This window comes from Excalfactoria chinensis, unplaced genomic scaffold (genome assembly GCF_039878825.1).
Source record: "Excalfactoria chinensis isolate bCotChi1 unplaced genomic scaffold, bCotChi1.hap2 Scaffold_336, whole genome shotgun sequence".
Lineage (NCBI taxonomy): Eukaryota > Metazoa > Chordata > Aves > Galliformes > Phasianidae > Excalfactoria > Excalfactoria chinensis.
This window is the reverse complement of record NW_027315624.1, coordinates 46,338-69,071: the sequence shown is the minus strand read 5'-3', so window position 1 is coordinate 69,071 and position 22,734 is coordinate 46,338. Positions and strand designations below refer to the sequence as shown.

The 22,734-nt window shown below is 50.1% G+C and overlaps 1 protein-coding gene across 1 annotated transcript in view; it reads left to right on the top strand.

The window, feature by feature from the left end:
• The window catches only part of LOC140264892 (mitochondrial disaggregase-like), a 72,499-nt gene that overhangs the window by 6,510 nt on the left and 43,255 nt on the right, over positions 1 to 22,734 (top strand). The window contains 2 exon segments of the mRNA XM_072360790.1: positions 7,658 to 7,744; positions 21,146 to 21,249. Of these exon segments, the coding sequence (XP_072216891.1) occupies positions 7,658 to 7,744; positions 21,146 to 21,249 (191 nt within the window).

Genomic DNA, 22,734 nt, shown 5'->3' with positions numbered 1-22,734 from the left:
ATATGGGATGGAGATATATGGGATGGAGATATATGGGATGGAGATATATGGGATGGAGGTTATATGGGATGGAGATATATGGGATGGAGATATATGGGATGGAGGTTATATGGGATGGAGATATATGGGATGGAGGTTATATGGGATGGAGATATATGGGATGGAGATATATGGGATGGAGGTTATATGGGATGGAGATATATGGGATGAAGGTTATATGGGATGGAGGTCATATGGGATGGAGGTTATATGGGATGGAGGTATATGGGATGGAGGTTATATGGGATGGAGATATATGGGATGGAGATATATGGGATGGAGATATATGGGATGGAGGTTATATGGGATGGGGGTTATATGGGATGGAGGTATATGGGATGGAGATATATGGGATGGAGATATATGGGATGGAGATATATGGGATGGAGATATATGGGATGGAGGTATATGGGATGGAGGTATATGGGATGGAGGTTATATGGGATGGAGGTTATATGGGATGGGGGTTATATGGGATGGAGATATATGGGATGGAGATATATGGGATGGAGATATATGGGATGGAGGTTATATGGGATGGGGGTTATATGGGATGGAGGTATATGGGATGGAGATATATGAGATGGAGATATATGGGATGGAGATATATGGGATGGAGATATATGGGATGGAGGTATATGGGATGGAGGTATATGGGATGGAGGTTATATGGGATGGAGGTTATATGGGATGGAGGTTATATGGGATGGATGTTTATGGGATGGAGGTTATATGGGATGGAGATATATGGGATGGAGATATATGGGATGGAGGTTATATGGGATGGAGATATATGGGATGGAGATATATGGGATGGAGATATATGGGATGGAGGTTATATGGGATGGAGATTATATGGGATGGAGATATATGGGATGGAGATATATGGGATGGAGATATATGGGATGGAGGTATATGGGATGGAGGTTATATGGGATGGTTATATATGGGATGGAGATATATGGGATGGAGATATATGGGATGGAGGTTATATGGGATGGAGGTATATGGGATGGAGGTTATATGGGATGGTTATATATGGGATGGAGATATATGGGATGGAGATATATGGGATGGAGGTTATATGGGATGGAGGTTATATGGGATGGAGGTATATGGGATGGAGGTTATATGGGATGGAGATATATGGGATGGAGATATATGGGATGGAGATCAATGGGATGGAGGTCATATGGGATAGAGGTCCCATTATGGTTCCCCCTTGAGCCGAGCTCTATGGGTGCTCAGATCTATGGGTCCCATAGTGGCTCCCCCTTAAGATGGGCTCTGTCTGTGGGTGCTGAGTTCTATGGGTCCCATTATGGCTCCCCCTTGGGATGGGCTCTATGGGTGCTCAGATCTATGGGTCCCATTATGGCTCCCCATTAAGATGAGCTCTATGGGTGCTCAGATCTGTGGGTCCCATTGTGGCTCCCCCTAGAGATGGGCTCTATCTATGGGTCCCATTATGGCTCCCCATTAAGATGGGCTCTATGGGTGCTCAGAGCTGGGGGTCCCATTATGGCTCCCATTAAGATGGGCTCTATCTATGGGTGCTCAGATCTATGGGTCCCATTATGGCTCCCCATTAAGATGGGCTCTATGGGTGCTCAGATCTATGGGTCCCATTATTGTTCCCCATTGAGATGGGCTCTATCTATGGGTGCTCAGATCTATGGGTCCTATTGTGGCTCCTATTTGAGCTGGGCTCTATGGGTGCTCAGATCTATGGGTCCCATTGTGGCTCCCCTTTCGGATGGGCTCTATCTATGGGTGCTGAGAGCTGTGGGTCCCATTGTGATTCCCCTTTAAGATGGGTGCTCAGATCTATGGGTCCCATTATGGCTCCCCATTAAGATGAGCTCTATGGGTGCTCAGATCTGTGGGTCCCATTGTGGCTCCCCCTTTGAGATGGGCTCTATCTGTGTGTGCTCAGATCTATGGGTCCCATTATGGCTCCCCCTAGAGATGGGCTCTATCTATGGGTCCCATAGTGGCTCCCCTTTAAGATGGGCTCTATGGGTGCTCATATCTATGGGTCCCATTGTGGCTCCTATTTGAGCTGGGCTCTATGGGTGCTCAGATCTATGGGTCCCAATATGGTTCCCCCTTGAGATTGGCACTATCTATGGGTGCTGAGATCTATGGGTGCTGAGATCTATGGGTCCCATTGTGGTTCCCTCTTAAGATGGGCTCTATGGGTGCTCAGATCTATGGGTCCCATTATGGCTCCCCCTTGGGATGGGCTCTATGGGTGCTCAGAGCTGTGGGTCCCAATATGGCTCCCCCTAGAGATGAGCTCTATCTATGGGTGCTCAGATCTATGGGTCCCATTGTGGCTCCCTCTAGAGATGGGCTCTATCTATGGGCGCTGAGATCTATGGGTCCCATAGTGGCTCCCCCTAGAGATGGGCTCTATGGGTGCGCAGAGCTGTGGGTCCCGTGGCCATTCCCCCTTAAGATGGGCTCTATGGGTGCTGAGAGCTGTGGGTCCCATTATTGTTCCCCTTTGAGATGGGCTCTATGGGTGCTCAGATCTATGGGTCCCATTGTGGCTCCCCCTAGAGATGGGCTCTATCTATGGGTCCCATTATGGCTCCCCTTTAAGATGGGCTCTATGGGTGCTCAGATCTATGGGTCCCAATATGGTTCCCCCTTGAGATGGGCTCTATGGGTGCTCAGATCTATGGGTCCCATTATGGCTCCCCCTAGAGATGAGCTCTATCTATGGGTGCTCAGATCTATGGGTCCCATAGTGGCTCCCATTAAGATGGGCTCTATCTATGGGTGCTCAGATCTATGGGTCCCATAGTGGCTCCCATTAAGATGGGCTCTATGTGTGCTCAGATCTATGGGTCCCATTGTGGCTCCTATTTGAGCTGGGCTCTATGGGTGCTGAGAGCTATGGGTCCCATAGTGGCTCCTATTTGAGATGGGCTCTATGGGTGCTCAGATCTATGGGTCCCATTATGGCTCCCATTAAGATGGGCTCTATCTGTGGGTGCTCAGATCTATGGGTCCCATTGTGTGTCCCCTTTGCAATGGGCTCTATCTATGGGTGCTCAGATCTATGGGTCCCATAGTGGCTCCTCATTAAGATGGGCTGTATGGGTGCTCAGATCTATGGGTCCCATTATGGTTCCCCCTTGAGATGACCTCTATCTATGGGTGCTCAGATCTATGGGTCCCATAGTGGCTCCTATTTAAGATGGGCTCTATCTATGGGTGCTCAGATCTATGGGTCCCACAGTGGCTCCTATTTGAGATGGGCTCTGTGGGTGCTCAGATCTATGGGTCCCATTATGGCTCCCATTAAGATGGGCTCTATGGGTGCTCAGGTCTATGGGTCCCATTGTGGCTCCTATTTGAGCTGAGCTCTATGGGTGCTCAGATCTATGGGTCCTATTGTGGCTCCCCCTTGAAATGGGCTCTATGGGTGCTCAGATCTATGGGTCCCAATATGGCTCCCCCTAGAGATGAGCTCTATCTATGGGTGCTCAGATCTATGGGTCCCAATATGGTTCCCCCTTGAGATGGGCTCTATCTATGGGTGCTCAGATCTATGGGTCCCATTATAGCTCCCCCTTAAGATGGGTGCTGAGATCTGTGGGTCCCATTCTGGCTCCTATTTGAGCTGGGCTCTGTGGGTGCTCAGATCTATGGGTCCCATTGTGGCTCCTATTTAAGATGGGCTCTATCTATGGGTGCTCAGATCTATGGGTCCCATAGTGGTTCCTCCTTAAGATGGGTTCATTATGTGGGGCAGGGGGAGCCGGGATGTGGGGCAGGGATGCGTTATGTGGGGCAGAGGGAGCATTGTTCATTGCCCCCCATGGAAGGAGCCCTTTGGTGCTGTGTGTTGCTCCACGTCCCATTGGGCAGCAGGGACTCCAGCTCCATCCCTCCTCCCTTCGGGTGCTGCCGCAGCCCCGGGGCGCACAGATGGGCTGCAGTGAGCACTGAGGTGTGGGGCGTGGGACGGCTGTGACCCACAGCGCTGGGGGGGCACACGGGGATGGATCAGAGAGCGACCGGCCAGCAGCTGTGCAGCACAGCACAGCCATCACGTCCATCCCATAATAGCCCATCCCATAATATCCCATCCCATAATATACCATCCCATCCATCCCATCCTGTAATATCCCATCCCATAATATCCCATCCCATAATATACCATCCCATAATATACCATCCCATAATAGCCCATCCCATAATATACCATCCCATAATATCCCATCCCATAATATCCCATTCTATCCATCCCATCCCATAATATCCCATCCCATAATATCCCATCCCATAATATACCATCCCATAATATACCATCCCATAATAGCCCATCCCATAATATACCATCCCATAATAGCCCATCCCATAATATCCCATCCCATAATATCCCATCCCATCCATCACATCCCATAATATCCCATCCCATAATATCCCATCCTATCCATCCCATCCCATAATATCCCATCCCATAATATCCCATCCCATAATATCCCATCCCATAATATACCATCCCATAATATACCATCCCATAATATCCCATCCCATAATATCCCATCCCATCCATTCCATCCCATAATATACCATCCCATCCATCACATCCCATAAATCCCATCCATTAATATACCATCCCATCCATCCCATAATATCCCATCCCATAATATACCATCCCATCCATCCCATCCCATAATATCCCATCCCATCCATCACATCCCATAATATCCCATCCCATAATATACCATCCCATCCATCCCATAATATCCCATTCCATAATATACCATCCCATAATATCCCATCCCATAATATCCCATCCCATAATATACCATCCCATCCATCCAATCCCATAATATCCCATCCCATAATATACCATCCCATCCATCCCATAATATCCCATCCCATAATATCCCATCCCATAATATCCCATCCCATCCATCACATCCCATAATATCCCATCCATCCCATCCATCCCATAATATCCCATCCTCTAATATCCCATCCCATCCCATCCATCCCATAATATCCCATCCCATCCATCCCATCCATCCCATCCCATAATATCCCATCCTCTAATATCCCATCCCATCCCATCCATCCCATCCATCCCATTCCATTCCGTTCCCTTCCCATCTTCACCCCATTTCCATCCCATCCATCCCATCCCATATGGGGCAACCCATCCCATTGTATCCCTGTCCCATCCCATCCCATCCCATCCCATAATATCCCATCCATCGATCCCATCCATCCCATCCCATCCCATCCCATCCCATCCCATCCCATCCCATCCCATCCCATCCCATCCCATCCCATCCCATCCCATCCCATCCCATCCCATAAGCCATCCCATAACCCATCCCATATAGGGCATCCCATAACCCATCCCATATAGGGCATCCCATAACCCATCCCATAACCCATCCCATCCCATAACCCATCCCATAACCCATCCCATCCCATCCCATCCCATATCCCATCCCATAACGCATCCCATAACCCATTCCATCCCATCCCATAACCCGTCCCATAACCCATCCCATCCCATCCCATAACCCATCCCATATAGGGCATCCCATAACCCATCCCATATCCTATCCCATAACCCATCCCATAACTCATCCCATCCCATATCCCATCCCATCCATCCCATCCCATCCATCCCATCCATCCCATCCCATCCCATCCCATCCCATCCCATCCCATCCCATCCCATCCATCCCATCCCATCCCATCCCATCCATCCCATCCCATCCCATCCCATCCATCCCATCCATCCCATCCCATCCCATCCCATCCCATCCCATCCCATCCCATCCCATCCCATCCCATACCATACCATACCATACCATCCCATCCCATATCCCATCCCATAACCCATCCCATAACCCATCCCATATCCCATCCCATATCCCATCCCATAACCCATCCCATCCCATATCCCATCCCATAACCCATCCCATCCCATCCCATTCCATCCATCCCATCCCATAATATCCCATCCCATAATATCCCATCCCATCCCATCCCATCCCATAATATCCCATCCCATCCCATCCCATAATATCCCATCCCATCCCATCCCATCCCATCCCATCCCATCCCATCCCATCCCATCCCATAATATCCCATCCCATCCCATCCCATCCCATCCCATCCCATATCCCATCCCATCCATCCCATAACCCATCCCATCCCATCCCATATCCCATCCCATAACCCATCCCATAACCCATCCCATAATATCCCATTCCATCCCATATCCCATCCCATAACCCATCCCATAACCCATCCCATAACCCATCCCATAACCCATCCCATCCCATATCCCATCCCATAACCCATCCCATAACCCATCCCATTCCATATCCCATCCCATAACCCATCACATAACACATCCCATCTCCATCCCATCTCCATCCCATCCCATCCCATCCATCCCATCCCATAACCCATCCCATATCCCATCCCATCCCATAACCCATCCCATATCCCATCCCATCCCATAACCCATCCCATATCCCATCCCATCCCATAACCCATCCCATAACCCATTCCGTCCCATGCCATCCATCCCATCCCATACCATCCCATAATATCCCATCCAATTACCCATCCCATATAGGGCATCCCATAACCCATCCCATAACCCATCCCATAATATCCCATCCCATAACCCATCCCATCTATCCCATTCCATAACCCATCCCATAACTCATCCCATCCCATATCCCATCCCATAACCCATCCCATCCCATCCCATATCCCATCCCATATCCCATCCCATAACCCATCCCATATCCCATCCCATCCCATCCCATAATCCCTCCCATAACCCATCCCATCCCATATCCCATCCCATAACGCATCCCATATCCCATCCCATCCCATAATCCCTCCCATAACCCATCCCATCCCATATCCCATCCCATATCCCATCCCATAACGCATCCCATAACCCATCCCATAACCCATTCCATAATATCCCATCCCATATCCCATCCCATAACCCATCCCATCCAATCCCACCCCATCCCATAACCCATCCCATAACCCATTCCATCCCATCCCATAACCCGTCCCATAACCCATTCCGTCCCATTCCATCCATCCCATCCCATCCCATAATATCCCATCCATCCCATCCCATCCCATCCCATCCCATCCCATCCCATCCCATCCCATCCCATAACCCATCCCATAACCCATCCCATCCCATAATATCCCATCCCATCCCATAATATCCCATCCCATCCCATCCCATCCATCCCATAACCCATCCCATAACCCATCCCATAACCCATCCCATCCATCCCATACCCCATCCCATAACCCATCCTATCCCATCCCATCCCATCCCATAACCCATCCCATAACCCATCCCATCCCATAATATCCCATCCCATCCCATAATATCCCATCCCATAACCCATCCCATCCATCCCATTACCCATCCCACCCCATCCCATATCCCATCCCATAATATCCCATCCCATCCCACCCCATCCCATAACCCATCCCATAATATCCCATCCCATCCCATATCCCATCCCATAATATCCCATCCCATCCCATAATATCCCACCCATCCTCACCCCGTTCCCTCCTTTCTGCCCAGGTTGCTGCAGGACGGCGCCGACGTCAACGCGAGGCACCGTCTGGGCTGGACGTGTCTGATGGTGGCGGCCATCAGCAGGAACGCCAGGTACGAGCGGGGCAGCACCGAGCAGCACGGCCTGCAACGGGCATAGGGCAGCAGGGGGGGACAAGAGAGACAATGGTGGCCTGGTTGGTCAATGGTTGGTCAATGCTTGGTCAGTGGTTGGTCAATGGTTGGTCAGTGGTTGGTCAGTGGTTGACCATGGGCTGACCATGAGCCAGATGGATGGCCAAGAGAGCCAATGGTGGCCTGGTTGGTCAATGGTTGGTCAATGGTTGGTCAATGGTTGACCAGTGGTTGGTCAATGGTTGACCAGTGGTAGACCATGGGCTGACCATGAGCCTGCAGCGTGTCCTGGTGGCCAAGAGAGCCAATAGTGGCCTGGTTGGTCAATGGTTGGTCAGTGGTTGGTCAATGGTTGGTCAATGGTTGGTCAGTGGTTGACCATGGGCTGACCATGAGCCAGTTGGGTGTCCTGGTGGCCAAGAGAGCCAATGGTGGCCTGGTTGGTCAATGGTTGGTCAATGGTTGGTCAATGGTTGACCGGTGGTTGACCATGGGTTGACCATGAGCCAGCTGGGTGTCCTAGTGGCCAAGAGAGCCAATGGTGGCCTGGTTGGTCAATGGTTGGTCAATGGTTGGTCAATGGTTGGTCAATGGTTGGTCAGTGGTTGGTCAATGGTTGGTCAATGGTTGGTCAGTGGTTGGTCAATGGTTGGTCAATGGTTGGTCAATGGTTGGTCAATGGTTGGTCAGTGGTTGGTCAATGGTTGGTCAATGGTTGGTCAGTGGTTGGTCAATGGTTGGTCAATGGTTGGTCAGTGGTTGGTCAGTGGTTGGTCAGTGGTTGGTCAATGGTTGGTCAATGGTTGGTCAGTGGTTGGTCAATGGTTGGTCAATGGTTGGTCAGTGGTTGGTCAGTGGTTGGTCAGTGGTTGGTCAATGGTTGGTCAGTGGTTGGTCAATGGTTGGTCAATGGTTGGTCAATGGTTGGCCAATGGTTGGTCAATGGTTGGTCAGTGGTTGGTCAATGGTTGGTCAATGGTTGGTCAATGGTTGGTCAATGGTTGGTCAATGGTTGGTCAGTGGTTGGTCAGTGGTTGGTCAGTGGTTGGTCAATGGTTGGTCAATGGTTGGTCAATGGTTGGTCAGTGGTTGGTCAGTGGTTGGTCAGTGGTTGGTCAATGGTTGGTCAATGGTTGGTCAATGGTTGATCAGTGGTTGGTCAATGGTTGGTCAGTGGTTGGTCAATGGTTGGTCAATGGTTGGTCAATGGTTGACCATGGGTTGACCATGGGCTGACCATGAGCCAGTTGGGTGTCCTGGTGGCCAAGAGAGCCAATGGTGGCCTGGTTGGTCAATGGTTGGTCAATGGTTGGTCAATGGTTGACCGGTGGTTGACCATGGGTTGACCATGAGCTTGCTGGGTGTCCTGGTGGCCAAGAGAACCAATGGTGGCCTGGTTGGTCAATGGTTGGTCAATGGTTGGCCAATGGTTGGTCAATGGTTGGTCAATGGTTGGTCAATGGTTGGTCAATGGTTGGTCAATGGTTGGTCAGTGGTTGGTCAATGGTTGGTCAATGGTTGGTCAGTGGTTGACCATGGGCTGACCATGAGCCAGATGGATGGCCAAGAGAGCCAATGGTGGCCTGGTTGGTCAATGGTTGACCAGTGGTTGGTTAATGGTTGACCAGTGGTTGGTTAATGGTTGACCAGTGGTAGACCATGGGCTGACCATGAGCTGACCATGAGCCTGCAGCGTGTCCTGGTGGCCAAGAGAACCAATAGTGGTCTGGTTGGTCAATGGTTGGTCAATGGTTGGTCAATGGTTGGTCAGTGGTTGACCATGGGCTGACCATGAGCCAGCTGGGTGGCCAAGAGAGCCAATGGTGGCCTGGTTGGTCAATGGTTGGTCAATGGTTGGTCAGTGGTCGGTCAGTGGTTGGTCAATGGTTGGTCAATGGTTGACCATGGGTTGACCATGGGCTGACCATGAGCCAGCTGGGTGTCCTGGTGGCCAAGAGAGCCAATGGTGGCCTGGTTGGTTAATGGTTGGTCAATGGTTGGTCAGTGGTTGACCGGTGGTTGACCATGGGCTGACCATGAGCTGACCATGAGCCTGCAGCGTGTCCTGGTGGCCTGGTTGGTTAATGGTTGACCATGGGCTGACCATGAGCCTGTTGCGTGTCCTGGTGGCCAAGGGAGCCAATAGTGGCCTGGTTGGTTATTGGTTGACCAGTGGTTGACCATGAGCCTGCAACGTGTCCTGGTGGCCAAGAGAGCCAATGGTAGCCTGCTTGGTTAATGGTTGACTGGTGGTTGACCATGGGCTGACCATGGGCTGACTGTGAGCCAGCAGCGTGTCCTGGTGTCCAAGAAGGCCAATGTTGTCCTGGTTGTCCAGCATTGAGCACAGGCTGACCGTGAGGCAGCAGTGTGCTCTGCTGGCCACAGAGGCCAATGGAACCATGGGGTGCACGGCACAAAGCATGGCCAGCAGGGCAGGGAGCTTCTCCTCCCCTCTGCTTTGCCCTGAGGGGCCAAACCTGGAGCAGTGCGCCCGTGCTGAGCTCCAAACAGACAGAGAACAGCTGTGGGGAGCCCATTGGGGGGACCCGATATCTCTAGAGTCACCCAGAACCCACCGGGATGCTTCTCTGTGCTGTAGGGAACCCGCTTTAATAGGGAACCCGCTTTAATAGGGAACCCGCTTTAAAAGGGGGGTCGGACTGGGAGATCTCAGAGGTCCCCATTGACCCCTTTGGCTCTGCTGCTGCGACCCACGGGCTGATGTGGGAGCTGCCAATGGCTCCCATGGGAGCTGCTGCCCCCCCAGGCTGGGGGCCGCGCTGGGTCTTTCACGCTCGACCTTTGCGAAGCAAAGAGGCTGAACGCTGTGCCCTCCCTCCCTTGGTTCCCATGATGAGCGCCGTGGCTTCTCGTAACCTTTTCAAAGCGCTCCGAAATGGATTCGGTCTACAACTAAATTCAATTAGGAGGGGGTTTTCTTATTATTATTATTATTATTGTTATTATTATTATCGTCATTGAAGAAAAGACAGAAAGGGAGAGAAAGAGAAATCCAATTGCGGCCAACGCGGGCCAGACGCGGGAGAGCGAGCTTTGATGTTACAAGCTGCCTTTTGACTTGTGAGCAAGCTTCACGTGGTCACAAGTTCATAAGCCAAGAAGCTTAATGAGTTGTGAAAACACGGGATTAAAGCGGGAGCACAAAGGTTGAATATCCGCTCTCGGGCGACGCCATTTCAATCCTTGCGCCCAGTTCGTGTGTGGTGCGAACTTTGATGTGTGCCACGACAAGCTGAAAGCCGTGACCTCCTCGGGGAGCTGCTGGCGATGGGGCCGATGGGGATGGAAAAGGGGGGTTGTGGTTGTTTGTTTAACTTTGATGTCCGAGCAGCAGCCGGGCCCCCGTTGTTTGCCCGGCTCCGTAGCGGATCCTCCCACCTTGAAGAGGGCACAATGGTCAGCATTGGAGTGTGACGGCTGTTGACCATTCCAAGTGAGCGGCGGAGCAGAACGGAGCTTCAAGGCTTGTAAAAAGGCTGAGAGGGATCGGGGAGAAAGGCCGTGCGGGCTGAAAACAGGGCCTGGAAACGCTGATGGAGGCAGATGGGCCATCGGGTGCTCAACCTGCTGGCTCCCATGGGCTGCGTTGGGTGAAATGGGGTGGCCTTGGGCCGCCTGCGCGGCCTGGTTAATGATAGGGGTAGCACAAGTGCTCTTTCTGAGGGGTATTTCTTAGGGAATTACCTACAGGGCAGCAGAAAGATGAAATGAGGGGGACGTTTGGGCCTGGTTCTGTGAAACAAATGGGTCCCGGTCTGGGTTGATGGGCACGATTCAGGGTCCGTGTCTGCTTCAATGGATGCAATTCATTGCAGGAGCACAAGAGGTTCTAGATGGAACCGTGCTCACAGCTGGACGTCCTGCCTGACAGATGTGGGTGGCGTGGGGTCGCTTCTCTGGTAGGAGAGGGCCTGAAACCCTGGTGAAGGGACTTTGTTTCTCCTGGAGGCGACCATCCACTCATTGCTCTTGGGGATGACCATCCAATTACATCCATTGGGGCTGACCATCCATTTACATCCCTTAGGGCTGCCCATCCAACTACATCTCTTGGTGCTGACCATTGATCTACATCTCTTGGGGATGACCATTCATCTACATCCCTTGGGGCTGACCATCCAACTACATCCCTTGGTGCTGACCATCTACTTACATCCCTTGGTGCTGCCCATCCATTTAGATCCCTTGGTGCTGACCATCCAATTACATCCATTGGTGCTGACCATCCAATTACATCTCTTGGGGCTGACCATCCAACTACATCTCATGGTGATGACCATCCATTTAGATCCCTTGGGGCTGACCATCCAATTACATCCCTTAGGGCTGACCATCCAATTACATCCATTGGTGCTGACCATCCAATTACATCTCTTGGGGCTGACCATCCAACTACATCTCATGGTGATGACCATCCATTTAGATCCCTTGGGGCTGACCATCCAATTACATCCCTTAGGGCTGACCATCCAATTACATCCATTGGTGCTGACCATCCAATTACATCCATTGGTGCTGACCATCCAATTACATCCATTGGGGCTGACCATCCAACTGCATCTCTTGGTGCTGACCATCCAACTACATCCCTCGGTGCTGCCCATCCAACTACATCTCTTGGTGCTGACCATGCACTCATTGCTCTTGGAGTTGGCCATCGTCTCATTGCTCTTGGAGCTGACCATCCAATTACATCCCTTGGTGCTGCCCATCCATTTAGATCCCTTGGGGCTGACCATCCAATTACATCCATTGGGGCTGACCATCCAACTGCATCTCTTGGGGCTGACCATCCAATTACATCCCTTGGTGCTGACCATCCATTTAGATCCCTTGGGACTGACCATCCAATTACATCCCTTAGGGCTGACCATCCAATTACATCCTTTAGGACTGACCATCCAATTACATCCATTGGGGCTGACCATCCAATTACATCCCTTAGGGCTGACCATCCAATTACATCCTTTAGGACTGACCATCCAATTACATCCATTGGTGCTGCCCATCCATTTACATCCCTTGGGGTTGACCATCCAATTACATCCCTTGGAGCTGACCATCCAATTACATCCCTTGGTGCTGACCATCCATCTACATCTCTTGTCTCACCATCTACTTACATCCCTTGGTGCTGCCCATCCATTTAGATCCCTTGGGGCTGACCATCCAATTGCATCCCTTAGGGCTGACCATCCAATTACATCCCTTGGGGCTGACCATCCAATTACATCCATTGGGGCTGACCATCTAATTGCATCCCTTAGGGCTGACCATCCAATTACATCCCTTAGGGCTGACCATCCAATGACATCCCTTGGTGCTGCCCATCCAACTACATCTCTTGGGGCTGACCATGCTCTCATTGCTCTTGGAGTTGACCATCCAATTACATCCCTTAGGGCTGACCATCTAATTACATCCATTGGGGCTGACCATCCATCTACATCCCTTAGGGCTGCCCATCCAACTACATCTCTTGGTGCTGACCATTGATCTACATCTCTTGGGGATGACCATTCATCTACATCCCTTAGGGCTGACCATCCAACTGCATCTCTTGGGGCTGACCATCCAATTACATCCCTTGGTGCTGACCATCCAACTGCATCTCTTGGTGCTGACCATCCATCTACATCTCTTGTCTCACCATCTACTTACATCCCTTGGTGCTGCCCATCCATTTAGATCCCTTGGGGCTGACCATCCAATTACATCCCTTAGTGCTGACCATCCAACTGCATCCCTTGGTGCTGACCATCCAATTACGTTTCAATGGCGGAGGTCAGGCGGCGTGGCAGCTCCTGCAGCTCCTGCATGCAAACTGCAGCCCCTCCGCCCCCCATTGAGCCTTACGGAGCGAAGCTCTACCCTTCCCGGGGGGCTTTGTGTGCGGCCACGACCTGTGTCTGCTCCCCATCTGGGGGCAGCATTGTGCTGACGGTCATGGCCATCACCGGACTTCGTGCTTCACCAACCCCAGCTGCCCAACACAGCCCGGCCACGGCTGACCAGCACAGCATCGATCTGACCCCCCAACCCCTATTCCTTGCATTGGACACGTGTGTGTGTATTTCATCCTTAACAATCTGTTGGTCCAGCCACGAGAGGCAGAAAAGCTCTTTTATAGCCTCACATGGATCGAAGAGGGTTTAACGCTGGTAGTGGGTTGGGGGTCTTAGAGGTTGGAGCTCTATATGGATGTGGATGAGCTGCGGGTGGGTATAAATGAGGGCTATAGGGATATAGAAGAGCTCCATGTGGGTATAAATGAGGTCTATAGGGATATAGAAGAGCTCCATGTGGGTATAAAGGTCTATAGGGATATAGAAGAGCTTTGTGTGGGTATAAATGAGGTCTATAGGGATATAGAAGAGCTCCATGTGGGTATAAAGGTCTATAGGGATATAGAAGAGCTCCGTGTGGGTATAAACGAGGTCTATAGGGATATAGAAGAGCTCCATGTGGGTATAAAGGTCTATAGGGATATAGAAGAGCTCCATGTGGGTATAAAGGTCTATAGGGATATAGAAGAGCTCCGTGTGGGTATAAATGAGGTCTATAGGGATATAGAAGAGCTCCATGTGGGTATAAAGGTCTATAGGGATATAGAAGAGCTCCATGTGGGTATAAAGGTCTATAGGGATATAGAAGAGCTCCATGTGGGTATAAAGGTCTATAGGGATATAGAAGAGCTTCGTGTGGGTATAAATGAGGTCTATAGGGATATAGAAGAGCTCCGTGTGGGTATAAAGGTCTATAGGGATATAGAAGAGCTCCGTGTGGGTATAAAGGTCTATAGGGATATAGAAGAGCTCCGTGTGGGTATAAAGGTCTATAGGGATATAGAAGAGCTCCGTGTGGGTATAAAGGTCTATAGGGATATAGAAGAGCTCCATGTGGGTATAATGTCTATAGGGATATAGAAGAGCTCCATGTGGGTATAAAGGTCTATAGGGATATAGAAGAGCTCCGTGTGGGTATAAATGAGGTCTATAGGGATATAGAAGAGCTCCATGTGGGTATAAAGGTCTATAGGTATATAGAGGAGCTCCATGTGGGTATAAATGAGGTCTATAGGGATATAGAAGAGCTCCATGTGGGTATAAATGAGGTCTATAGGGATATAGAAGAGCTCCATGTGGGTATAAATGAGGTCTATAGGGATATAGAAGAGCTCCATGTGGGTATAAAGGTCTATAGGGATATAGAAGAGCTCCGTGTGGGTATAAATGAGGTCTATAGGGATATAGAAGAGCTCCATGTGGGTATAAAGGTCTATAGGGATATAGAAGAGCTCCATGTGGGTATAAATGAGGTCTATAGGGATATAGAAGAGCTCCATGTGGGTAGAAATGAGGTCTATAGGGATATAGAAGAGCTCCATGTGGGTATAAAGGTCTATAGGGATATAGAAGAGCTCCATGTGGGTATAAATGAGGTCTATAGGGATATAGAAGAGCTCCATGTGGGTATAAATGAGGTCTATAGGGATATAGAAGAGCTCTGTGTGGGTATAAAGGTCTATAGGGATATAGAAGAGCTCCGTGTGGGTATAAATGAGGTCTATAGGGATATAGAAGAGCTCCATGTGGGTATAAACGAGGTCTATAGGGATATAGAAGAGCTCCTTGTGGGTATAAATGAGGTCTATAGGGATATAGAAGAGCTCCATGTGGGTATAAAGGTCTATAGGGATATAGAAGAGCTCCATGTGGGTATAAATGAGGTCTATAGGGATATAGAAGAGCTCCATGTGGGTATAAAGGTCTATAGGGATATAGAAGAGCTCCGTGTGGGTATAAAGGTCTATAGGGATATAGAAGAGCTCCATGTGGGTATAAATGAGGTCTATAGGGATATAGAAGAGCTCCGTGTGGGTATAAAGGTCTATAGGGATATAGAAGAGCTCCGTGTGGGTATAAATGAGGTCTATAGGGATATAGAAGAGCTCCGTGTGGGTATAAATGAGGTCTATAGGGATATAGAAGAGCTCCATGTGGGTATAAAGGTCTATAGGGATATAGAAGAGCTCCGTGTGGGTATAAATGAGGTCTATAGGGATATAGAAGAGCTCCGTGTGGGTATAAATGAGGTCTATAGGGATATAGAAGAGCTCCATGTGGGTATAAATGAGGTCTATAGGGATATAGAAGAGCTCCGTGTGGGTATAAATGAGGTCTATAGGGATATAGAAGAGCTCCATGTGGGTATAAAGGTCTATAGGGATATAGAAGAGCTCCATGTGGGTATAAATGAGGTCTATAGGGATATAGAAGAGCTCCATGTGGGTATAAATGAGGTCTATAGGGATATAGAAGAGCTCCGTGTGGGTATAAAGGTCTATAGGGATATAGAAGAGCTCCATGTGGGTATAAAGGTCTATAGGGATATAGAAGAGCTCCATGTGGGTATAAATGAGGTCTATAGGGATATAGAAGAGCTCCATGTGCGTATAAAGGTCTATAGGCATATAGAAGAGCTCCATGTGGGTATAATTGAGGTCTATAGGGATATAGAAGAGCTCCATGTGGGTATAAATGAGGTCTATAGGGATATAGAAGAGCTCCGTGTGGGTATAAATGAGGTCTATAGCGATATAGAAGAGCTCCATGTGGGTATAAAGGTCTATAGGGATATAGAAGAGCTTCGTGTGGGTATAAAGGTCTATAGGGATATAGAAGAGCTCCATGTGGGTATAAATGAGGTCTATAGGGATATAGAAGAGCTCCATGTGGGTATAAAGGTCTATAGGGATATAGAAGAGCTCCATGTGGGTATAAAGGTCTATAGGGATATAGAAGAGCTTCGTGTGGGTATAAATGTCTATAGGGATATAGAAGAGCTCCATGTGGATATAAAGGTCTATAGGGATATAGAAGAGCTCCGTGTGGGTATAAAGGTCTATAGGGATATAGAAGAGCTCCATGTGGGTATAAATGAGGTCTATAGGGATATAGAAGAGCTCCGTGTGGGTATAAAGGTCTATAGGGATATAGAAGAGCTTCGTGTGGGTATAAAGGTCTGTAGGGATATAGAAGAGCTCCATGTGGGTATAAATAAAGGTCTATAGGGATATAGAAGAGCTCCGTGTGGGTATAAATGAGGTCTATAGGGATATAGAAGAGCTCCATGTGGGTATAAAGGTCTATAGGGATATAGAAGAGCTCCATGTGGGTATAAATGAGGTCTATAGGGATATAGAAGAGCTCCGTGTGGGTATAAATGAGGTCTATAGGGATATAGAAGAGCTCCATGTGGGTATAAATGAGGTCTATAGGGATATAGAAGAGCTCCGTGTGGGTATAAAGGTCTATAGGGTTATAGAAGAGCTCCATGTGGGTATAAATGAGGTCTATAGGGATATAGAAGAGCTCCGTGTGGGTATAAAGGTCTATAGGGTTATAGAAGAGCTCCATGTGGGTATAAATGAGGTCTATAGGGATATAGAAGAGCTCCATGTGGGTATAAATGAGGTCTATAGGGATATAGAAGAGCTCCATGTGGGTATAAATGAGGGCTATAGGGATATAGAAGAGCTTCATGTGGGTATAAATGAGGTCTATAGGGATATAGAAGAGCTCCATGTGGGTATAATTGAGGTCTATAGGGATATAGAAGAGCTCCATGTGGGTATAAATGAGGTCTATAGGGATATAGAAGAGCTCCGTGTGGGTATAAATGAGGTCTATAGCGATATAGAAGAGCTCCATGTGGGTATAAAGGTCTATAGGGATATAGAAGAGCTTCGTGTGGGTATAAAGGTCTATAGGGATATAGAAGAGCTCCATGTGGGTATAAATGAGGTCTATAGGGATATAGAAGAGCTCCATGTGGGTATAAAGGTCTATAGGGATATAGAAGAGCTCCATGTGGGTATAAATGTCTATAGGGATATAGAAGAGCTCCATGTGGATATAAAGGTCTATAGGGATATAGAAGAGCTCCGTGTGGGTATAAAGGTCTATAGGGATATAGAAGAGCTCCATGTGGGTATAAATGAGGTCTATAGGGATATAGAAGAGCTCCGTGTGGGTATAAAGGTCTATAGGGATATAGAAGAGCTTCGTGTGGGTATAAAGGTCTGTAGGGATATAGAAGAGCTCCATGTGGGTATAAATGAGGTCTATAGGGATATAGAAGAGCTCCATGTGGGTATAAATGAGGTCTATAGGGATATAGAAGAGCTCCGTGTGGGTATAAAGGTCTATAGGGTTATAGAAGAGCTCCATGTGGGTATAAATGAGGTCTATAGGGATATAGAAGAGCTCCATGTGGGTATAAAGGTCTATAGGGATATAGAAGAGCTCCATGTGGGTATAAATGAGGTCTATAGGGATATAGAAGAGCTCCGTGTGGGTATAAATGAGGTCTATAGGGATATAGAAGAGCTCCATGTGGGTATAAAGGTCTATAGGGATATAGAAGAGCTCCATGTGGGTTTAAAGGTCTAAGCCCCGTGTCGGGGCTGATGGATGCCGGCCGGTGCTGGTTGGTTGTCGGGGGAGGATGGAAGCCAGGGGGGAGGAAAGATGAGGAATGGACCCGATTCCGGCTGCTCGTAGGGGAGGGATCGGGTCCGTGTTGGGGGCTGGAGCAGGAGGAAGGGATCCGCACCAACGTGGCTCGTGCTGGGCTCTGATGGAAGGGTTTGGGTTGGAGCTCAAAAGGACGACTGGTCCCACACCGTGCAGGGAAATGGGGCACCCATAGAACAGAACGGGGCACCCACAGCCCCGTAACAGAATAGGGGCACCCACAGAACAGAACAGGGTACCCATAGAATAGAACAGGGCACCCATAGAACAGAACAGGACAGAACAGAACAGAACAGGGCACCCATAGAACAGAATGGGGCACCCATAGAACAGAACAGAACAGAACTGGGGCATCCACAGAACAGAACAGAACAGGGGCACCTACAGAACAGAACAGGGACACCCACAGAACAGAACAGAACAGAACAGAATAGAACTGGGGCACCCACAGAACAGAACAGAACAGAACAGGGCACCCATAGAATAGAACTGGGGCACCCACGGAACAGAACAGAACAGAACTGGGGCACCCACAGCCCCATAACAGAACAGGGGCACCCACAGTACAGGACAGAACAGAACAGAACAGGGCACCCATAGAACAGAACAGGGCACCCACAGAACAAAACAGAACAGAACTGGGGCACCCACAGCCCCATAACAGAATAGGGGCACCCACAGAACAGAACAGGGCACCCATAGAACAGAACAGGGCACCCACAGAACAAAACAGAACAGAACTGGGGCACCCACAGCCCCATAACAGAATAGGGGCACCCACAGAACAGAACAGGGCACCCATAGAATAGAACAGAACAGAACAGAACTGGGGCACCCACAGAACAGAACTGGGGCACCCACAGAGTAGAACGGGGGCACCCACAGAGTAGAACAGGGCACCCATAGAATAGAACAGGGGCACCCAAAGAACAGAACAGAACTGGGGCACCCACAGCCCCATAACAGAACGGGACAGAACAGAACAGAACAGGACAGGGCACCAATAGAACAGAACAGGGGCACCCATAGAATAGAACAGAACAGAATAGAACTGGGGCACCCACAGAACAGAACAGGGGCACCCACAGAACAGAACAGAATAGGGGAACCCACAGAACAGAACAGAACAGGGGCACCCACAGAACTGAACGGTGGCACCCACAGAACAGAACAGGGCACCCATAGAATAGAACAGGGGCACCCACAGAACAGAACAGGGCACCCATAGAACAGAACAGGGGCACCCACCGCCCCATCAGCGCTCACTGCCCCATCCTGCATTGACTCTAGGGACGCATCATGGTGTGCTCGGATTGAATTGGAGTGCTCAGATTGCAATGGTGTGCTCAGATTGCAATGTTGTGCTCAGATGGACTCCCTGCCAAGGTGGTGGCAGCAGCTGCTCTGTGCTGCAGGAGCTGTGGCTGAGCACAGTGATCCCATACAGCTCACAGTGATCCCATACAGCTCACAGTGATCCCATACAGCTCACAGTGATCCCATACAGCTCACAGTGATCCCATACAGCTCACAGTGATCCCATACAGCTCACAGTGATCCCATACAGCTCACAGTGATCCCATACAGCTCACAGTGATCCCATACAGCTCACAGTGATCCCATACAGCTCACAGTGATCCCATACAGCTCACAGTGATCCCATACAGCTCACAGTGATCCCATACAGCTCACAGTGATCCCGTACAGCTCACAGTGATCCCGTACAGCTCACAGTGATCCCGTACAGCTCACAGTGATCCCGTACAGCTCACAGTGATCTCATACAGCTCACAGTGATCCCATACAGCTCACAGTGATCTCATACAGCTCACAGTGATCCCATACAGCTCACAGTGATCCCATACAGCTCACAGTGATCTCATACAGCTCACAGTGATCCCATACAGCTCACAGTGATCCCATACAGCTCACAGTGATCCCATACAGCTCATAGTGATCTCATACAGCTCACAGTGATCCCATACAGCTCACAGTGATCCCATACAGCTCACAGTGATCTCATACAGCTCACAGTGATCCCATACAGCTCACAGTGATCCCATACAGCTCACAGTGATCCCGTACAGCTCACAGTGATCCCGTACAGCTCACAGTGATCTCATACAGCTCACAGTGATCCCATACAGCTCACAGTGATCCCATACAGCTCACAGTGATCCCATACAGCTCACAGTGATCCCATACAGCTCACAGTGATCCCATACAGCTCACAGTGATCCCATACAGCTCACAGTGATCCCATACAGCTCACAGTGATCCCATACAGCTCCGATTCCCATAGGCTGAGGTTTGGCTCAACTCATGGCGGCACTCGGACATTTTCCTTCCAGCTCCCTTCTGATTTCCGCCATTGAAACCTGTTTCCCGAGCGCTGAGCTCCGCGCTTCCTCCTGGCAGGGCAGAAATAAGCAAGAAAGAGGCTGAGCCGTCGTAGCCCAGCGGTTCCTATGTTCTATGTTCTATGTTCCTAATTCTATGATTCCTCTTTTGGGGTGACTCAATGGGCCACCCTGACTCAATGGGGCGGCTGCAGTGAGCGGCTCAGAAACCCCTTTGCACACCCAGCTCTCCCAGGCTCATATCACAGCATCATAGAATGGCCTGGGTTGCCCACAGCGCTCATCCAGCTCCAACCCCCTGCTATGTGCAGCCCAGAGTCACATCCAGCCTGGCCTTGAATGCCCGCAGGGATGTGTTACCCATAGGACTCCCTGCCCCGCAGCCTTCCCTTTGCTTTCGGATCTCTCTCTCCTTCTGCCATTTCCCCCTTCCTGACTCGTGCTCTGTTTCCTTGCAGCGTGGTGAAGGTGCTGCTGGCAGCCAATGCAGATCCGAACCTCGGGGACGACTTCAGCAGCGTCTATGAGACGGCCAAGGAGAAAGGCCTCCATTCGTTGGAAGGTAACGCTGTTCACGCGCGGCTCCAGAGGGGCACCCAAGTTTCTTTTTCTGGCTTTGAAATGGAAGCTGCTGCTTTTTGCCTGTTGGAAACAGATTTCATTATTCGCTTGGAGCTGCTGCAACTTCATTATTCGCTTGGAGCTGCTGCAGCATCCGAGAGAGAGCTTTGCTATTGGCCGGAGCCCAGCAGTGCAGCTGGGAGCCGCGTCCCATTGACCATCATGGGGGAGGGCAGTGCGGGCCTTAGAGATGGATCCAGGGGGGAGGAGGGTTGTGAGGCTGCGCGGCGCTGAGCTGGATGCTGCAGCTCATCACTTCGGACTGCCTTGTCTCCCTACCTCCATGTTATCCCCATCACCGCGCTGTCGGGCCCACCTGCTGCAGCACAGTACTATGGTTACGCTGCAATTGGACTTGATGGTCTTCAAGGTCTTTTCCAACCTGGGTAATTCTATGATTCTATGGGCTGAGCCACGTCCTTAGCAGTACAGATACCTGCAGGAACTGTGAGAAAGAAGGGCTGGATGGACTCAGAAGGGATAGTTGGACTCAGAAGGGCTGGATGGACTCAGAAGGGCAGGTTGGACTCAGTAGGGCTGGATGGACTCAGTAGGGCTGGATGGACTCAGTAGGGCTGGATGGACTCAGAAGGGATGGTTGGACTCAGAAGGGCTGGATGGACTCAGTAGGGCTGGATGGACTCAGAAGGGCTGGATGGACTCAGAAGGGCTGGATGGACTCAGAAGGGATGGATGGACTCAGTAGGGCTGGATGGACTCAGAAGGGATGGATGGACTCAGAAGGGCTGGATGGACTCAGTAGGGCTGGATGGACTCAGAAGGGATGGATGGACTCAGAAGGGCTGGATGGACTCAGAAGGGATGGATGGACTCAGTAGGGATGGATGGACTCAGAAGGGCTGGTTGGACTCAGAAGGGCTGGATGGACTCAGAAGGGATGGATGGACTCAGTAGGGCTGGATGGACTCGGAAGGGATGGATGGACTCAGAAGGGCTGGATGGACTCAGTAGGGCTGGATGGACTCAGAAGGGATGGATGGACTCAGTAGGGATGGATGGACTCAGTAGGGATGGATGGACTCAGTAGGGCTGGATGGACTCAGAAGGGATGGATGGACTCAGAAGGGATGGATGGACTCAGTAGGGATGGATGGACTCAGAAGGGCTGGATGGACTCAGTAGAGCTGGATGGACTCAATAGGGCTGGATGGACTCAGAAGGGATGGTTGGACTCAGAAGGGATGGATGGACTCAGAAGGGCTGGATGGACTCAGAAGGGATGGATGGACTCAGAAGGGCTGGATGGACTCAGTAGGGCTGGATGGACTCAGTAGGGCTGGATGGACTCAGAAGGGATGGATGGACTCAGAAGGGATGGATGGACTCAGTAGGGCTGGATGGACTCAGAAGGGATGGATGGACTCAGAAGGGATGGATGGACTCAGTAGGGCTGGATGGACTCAGA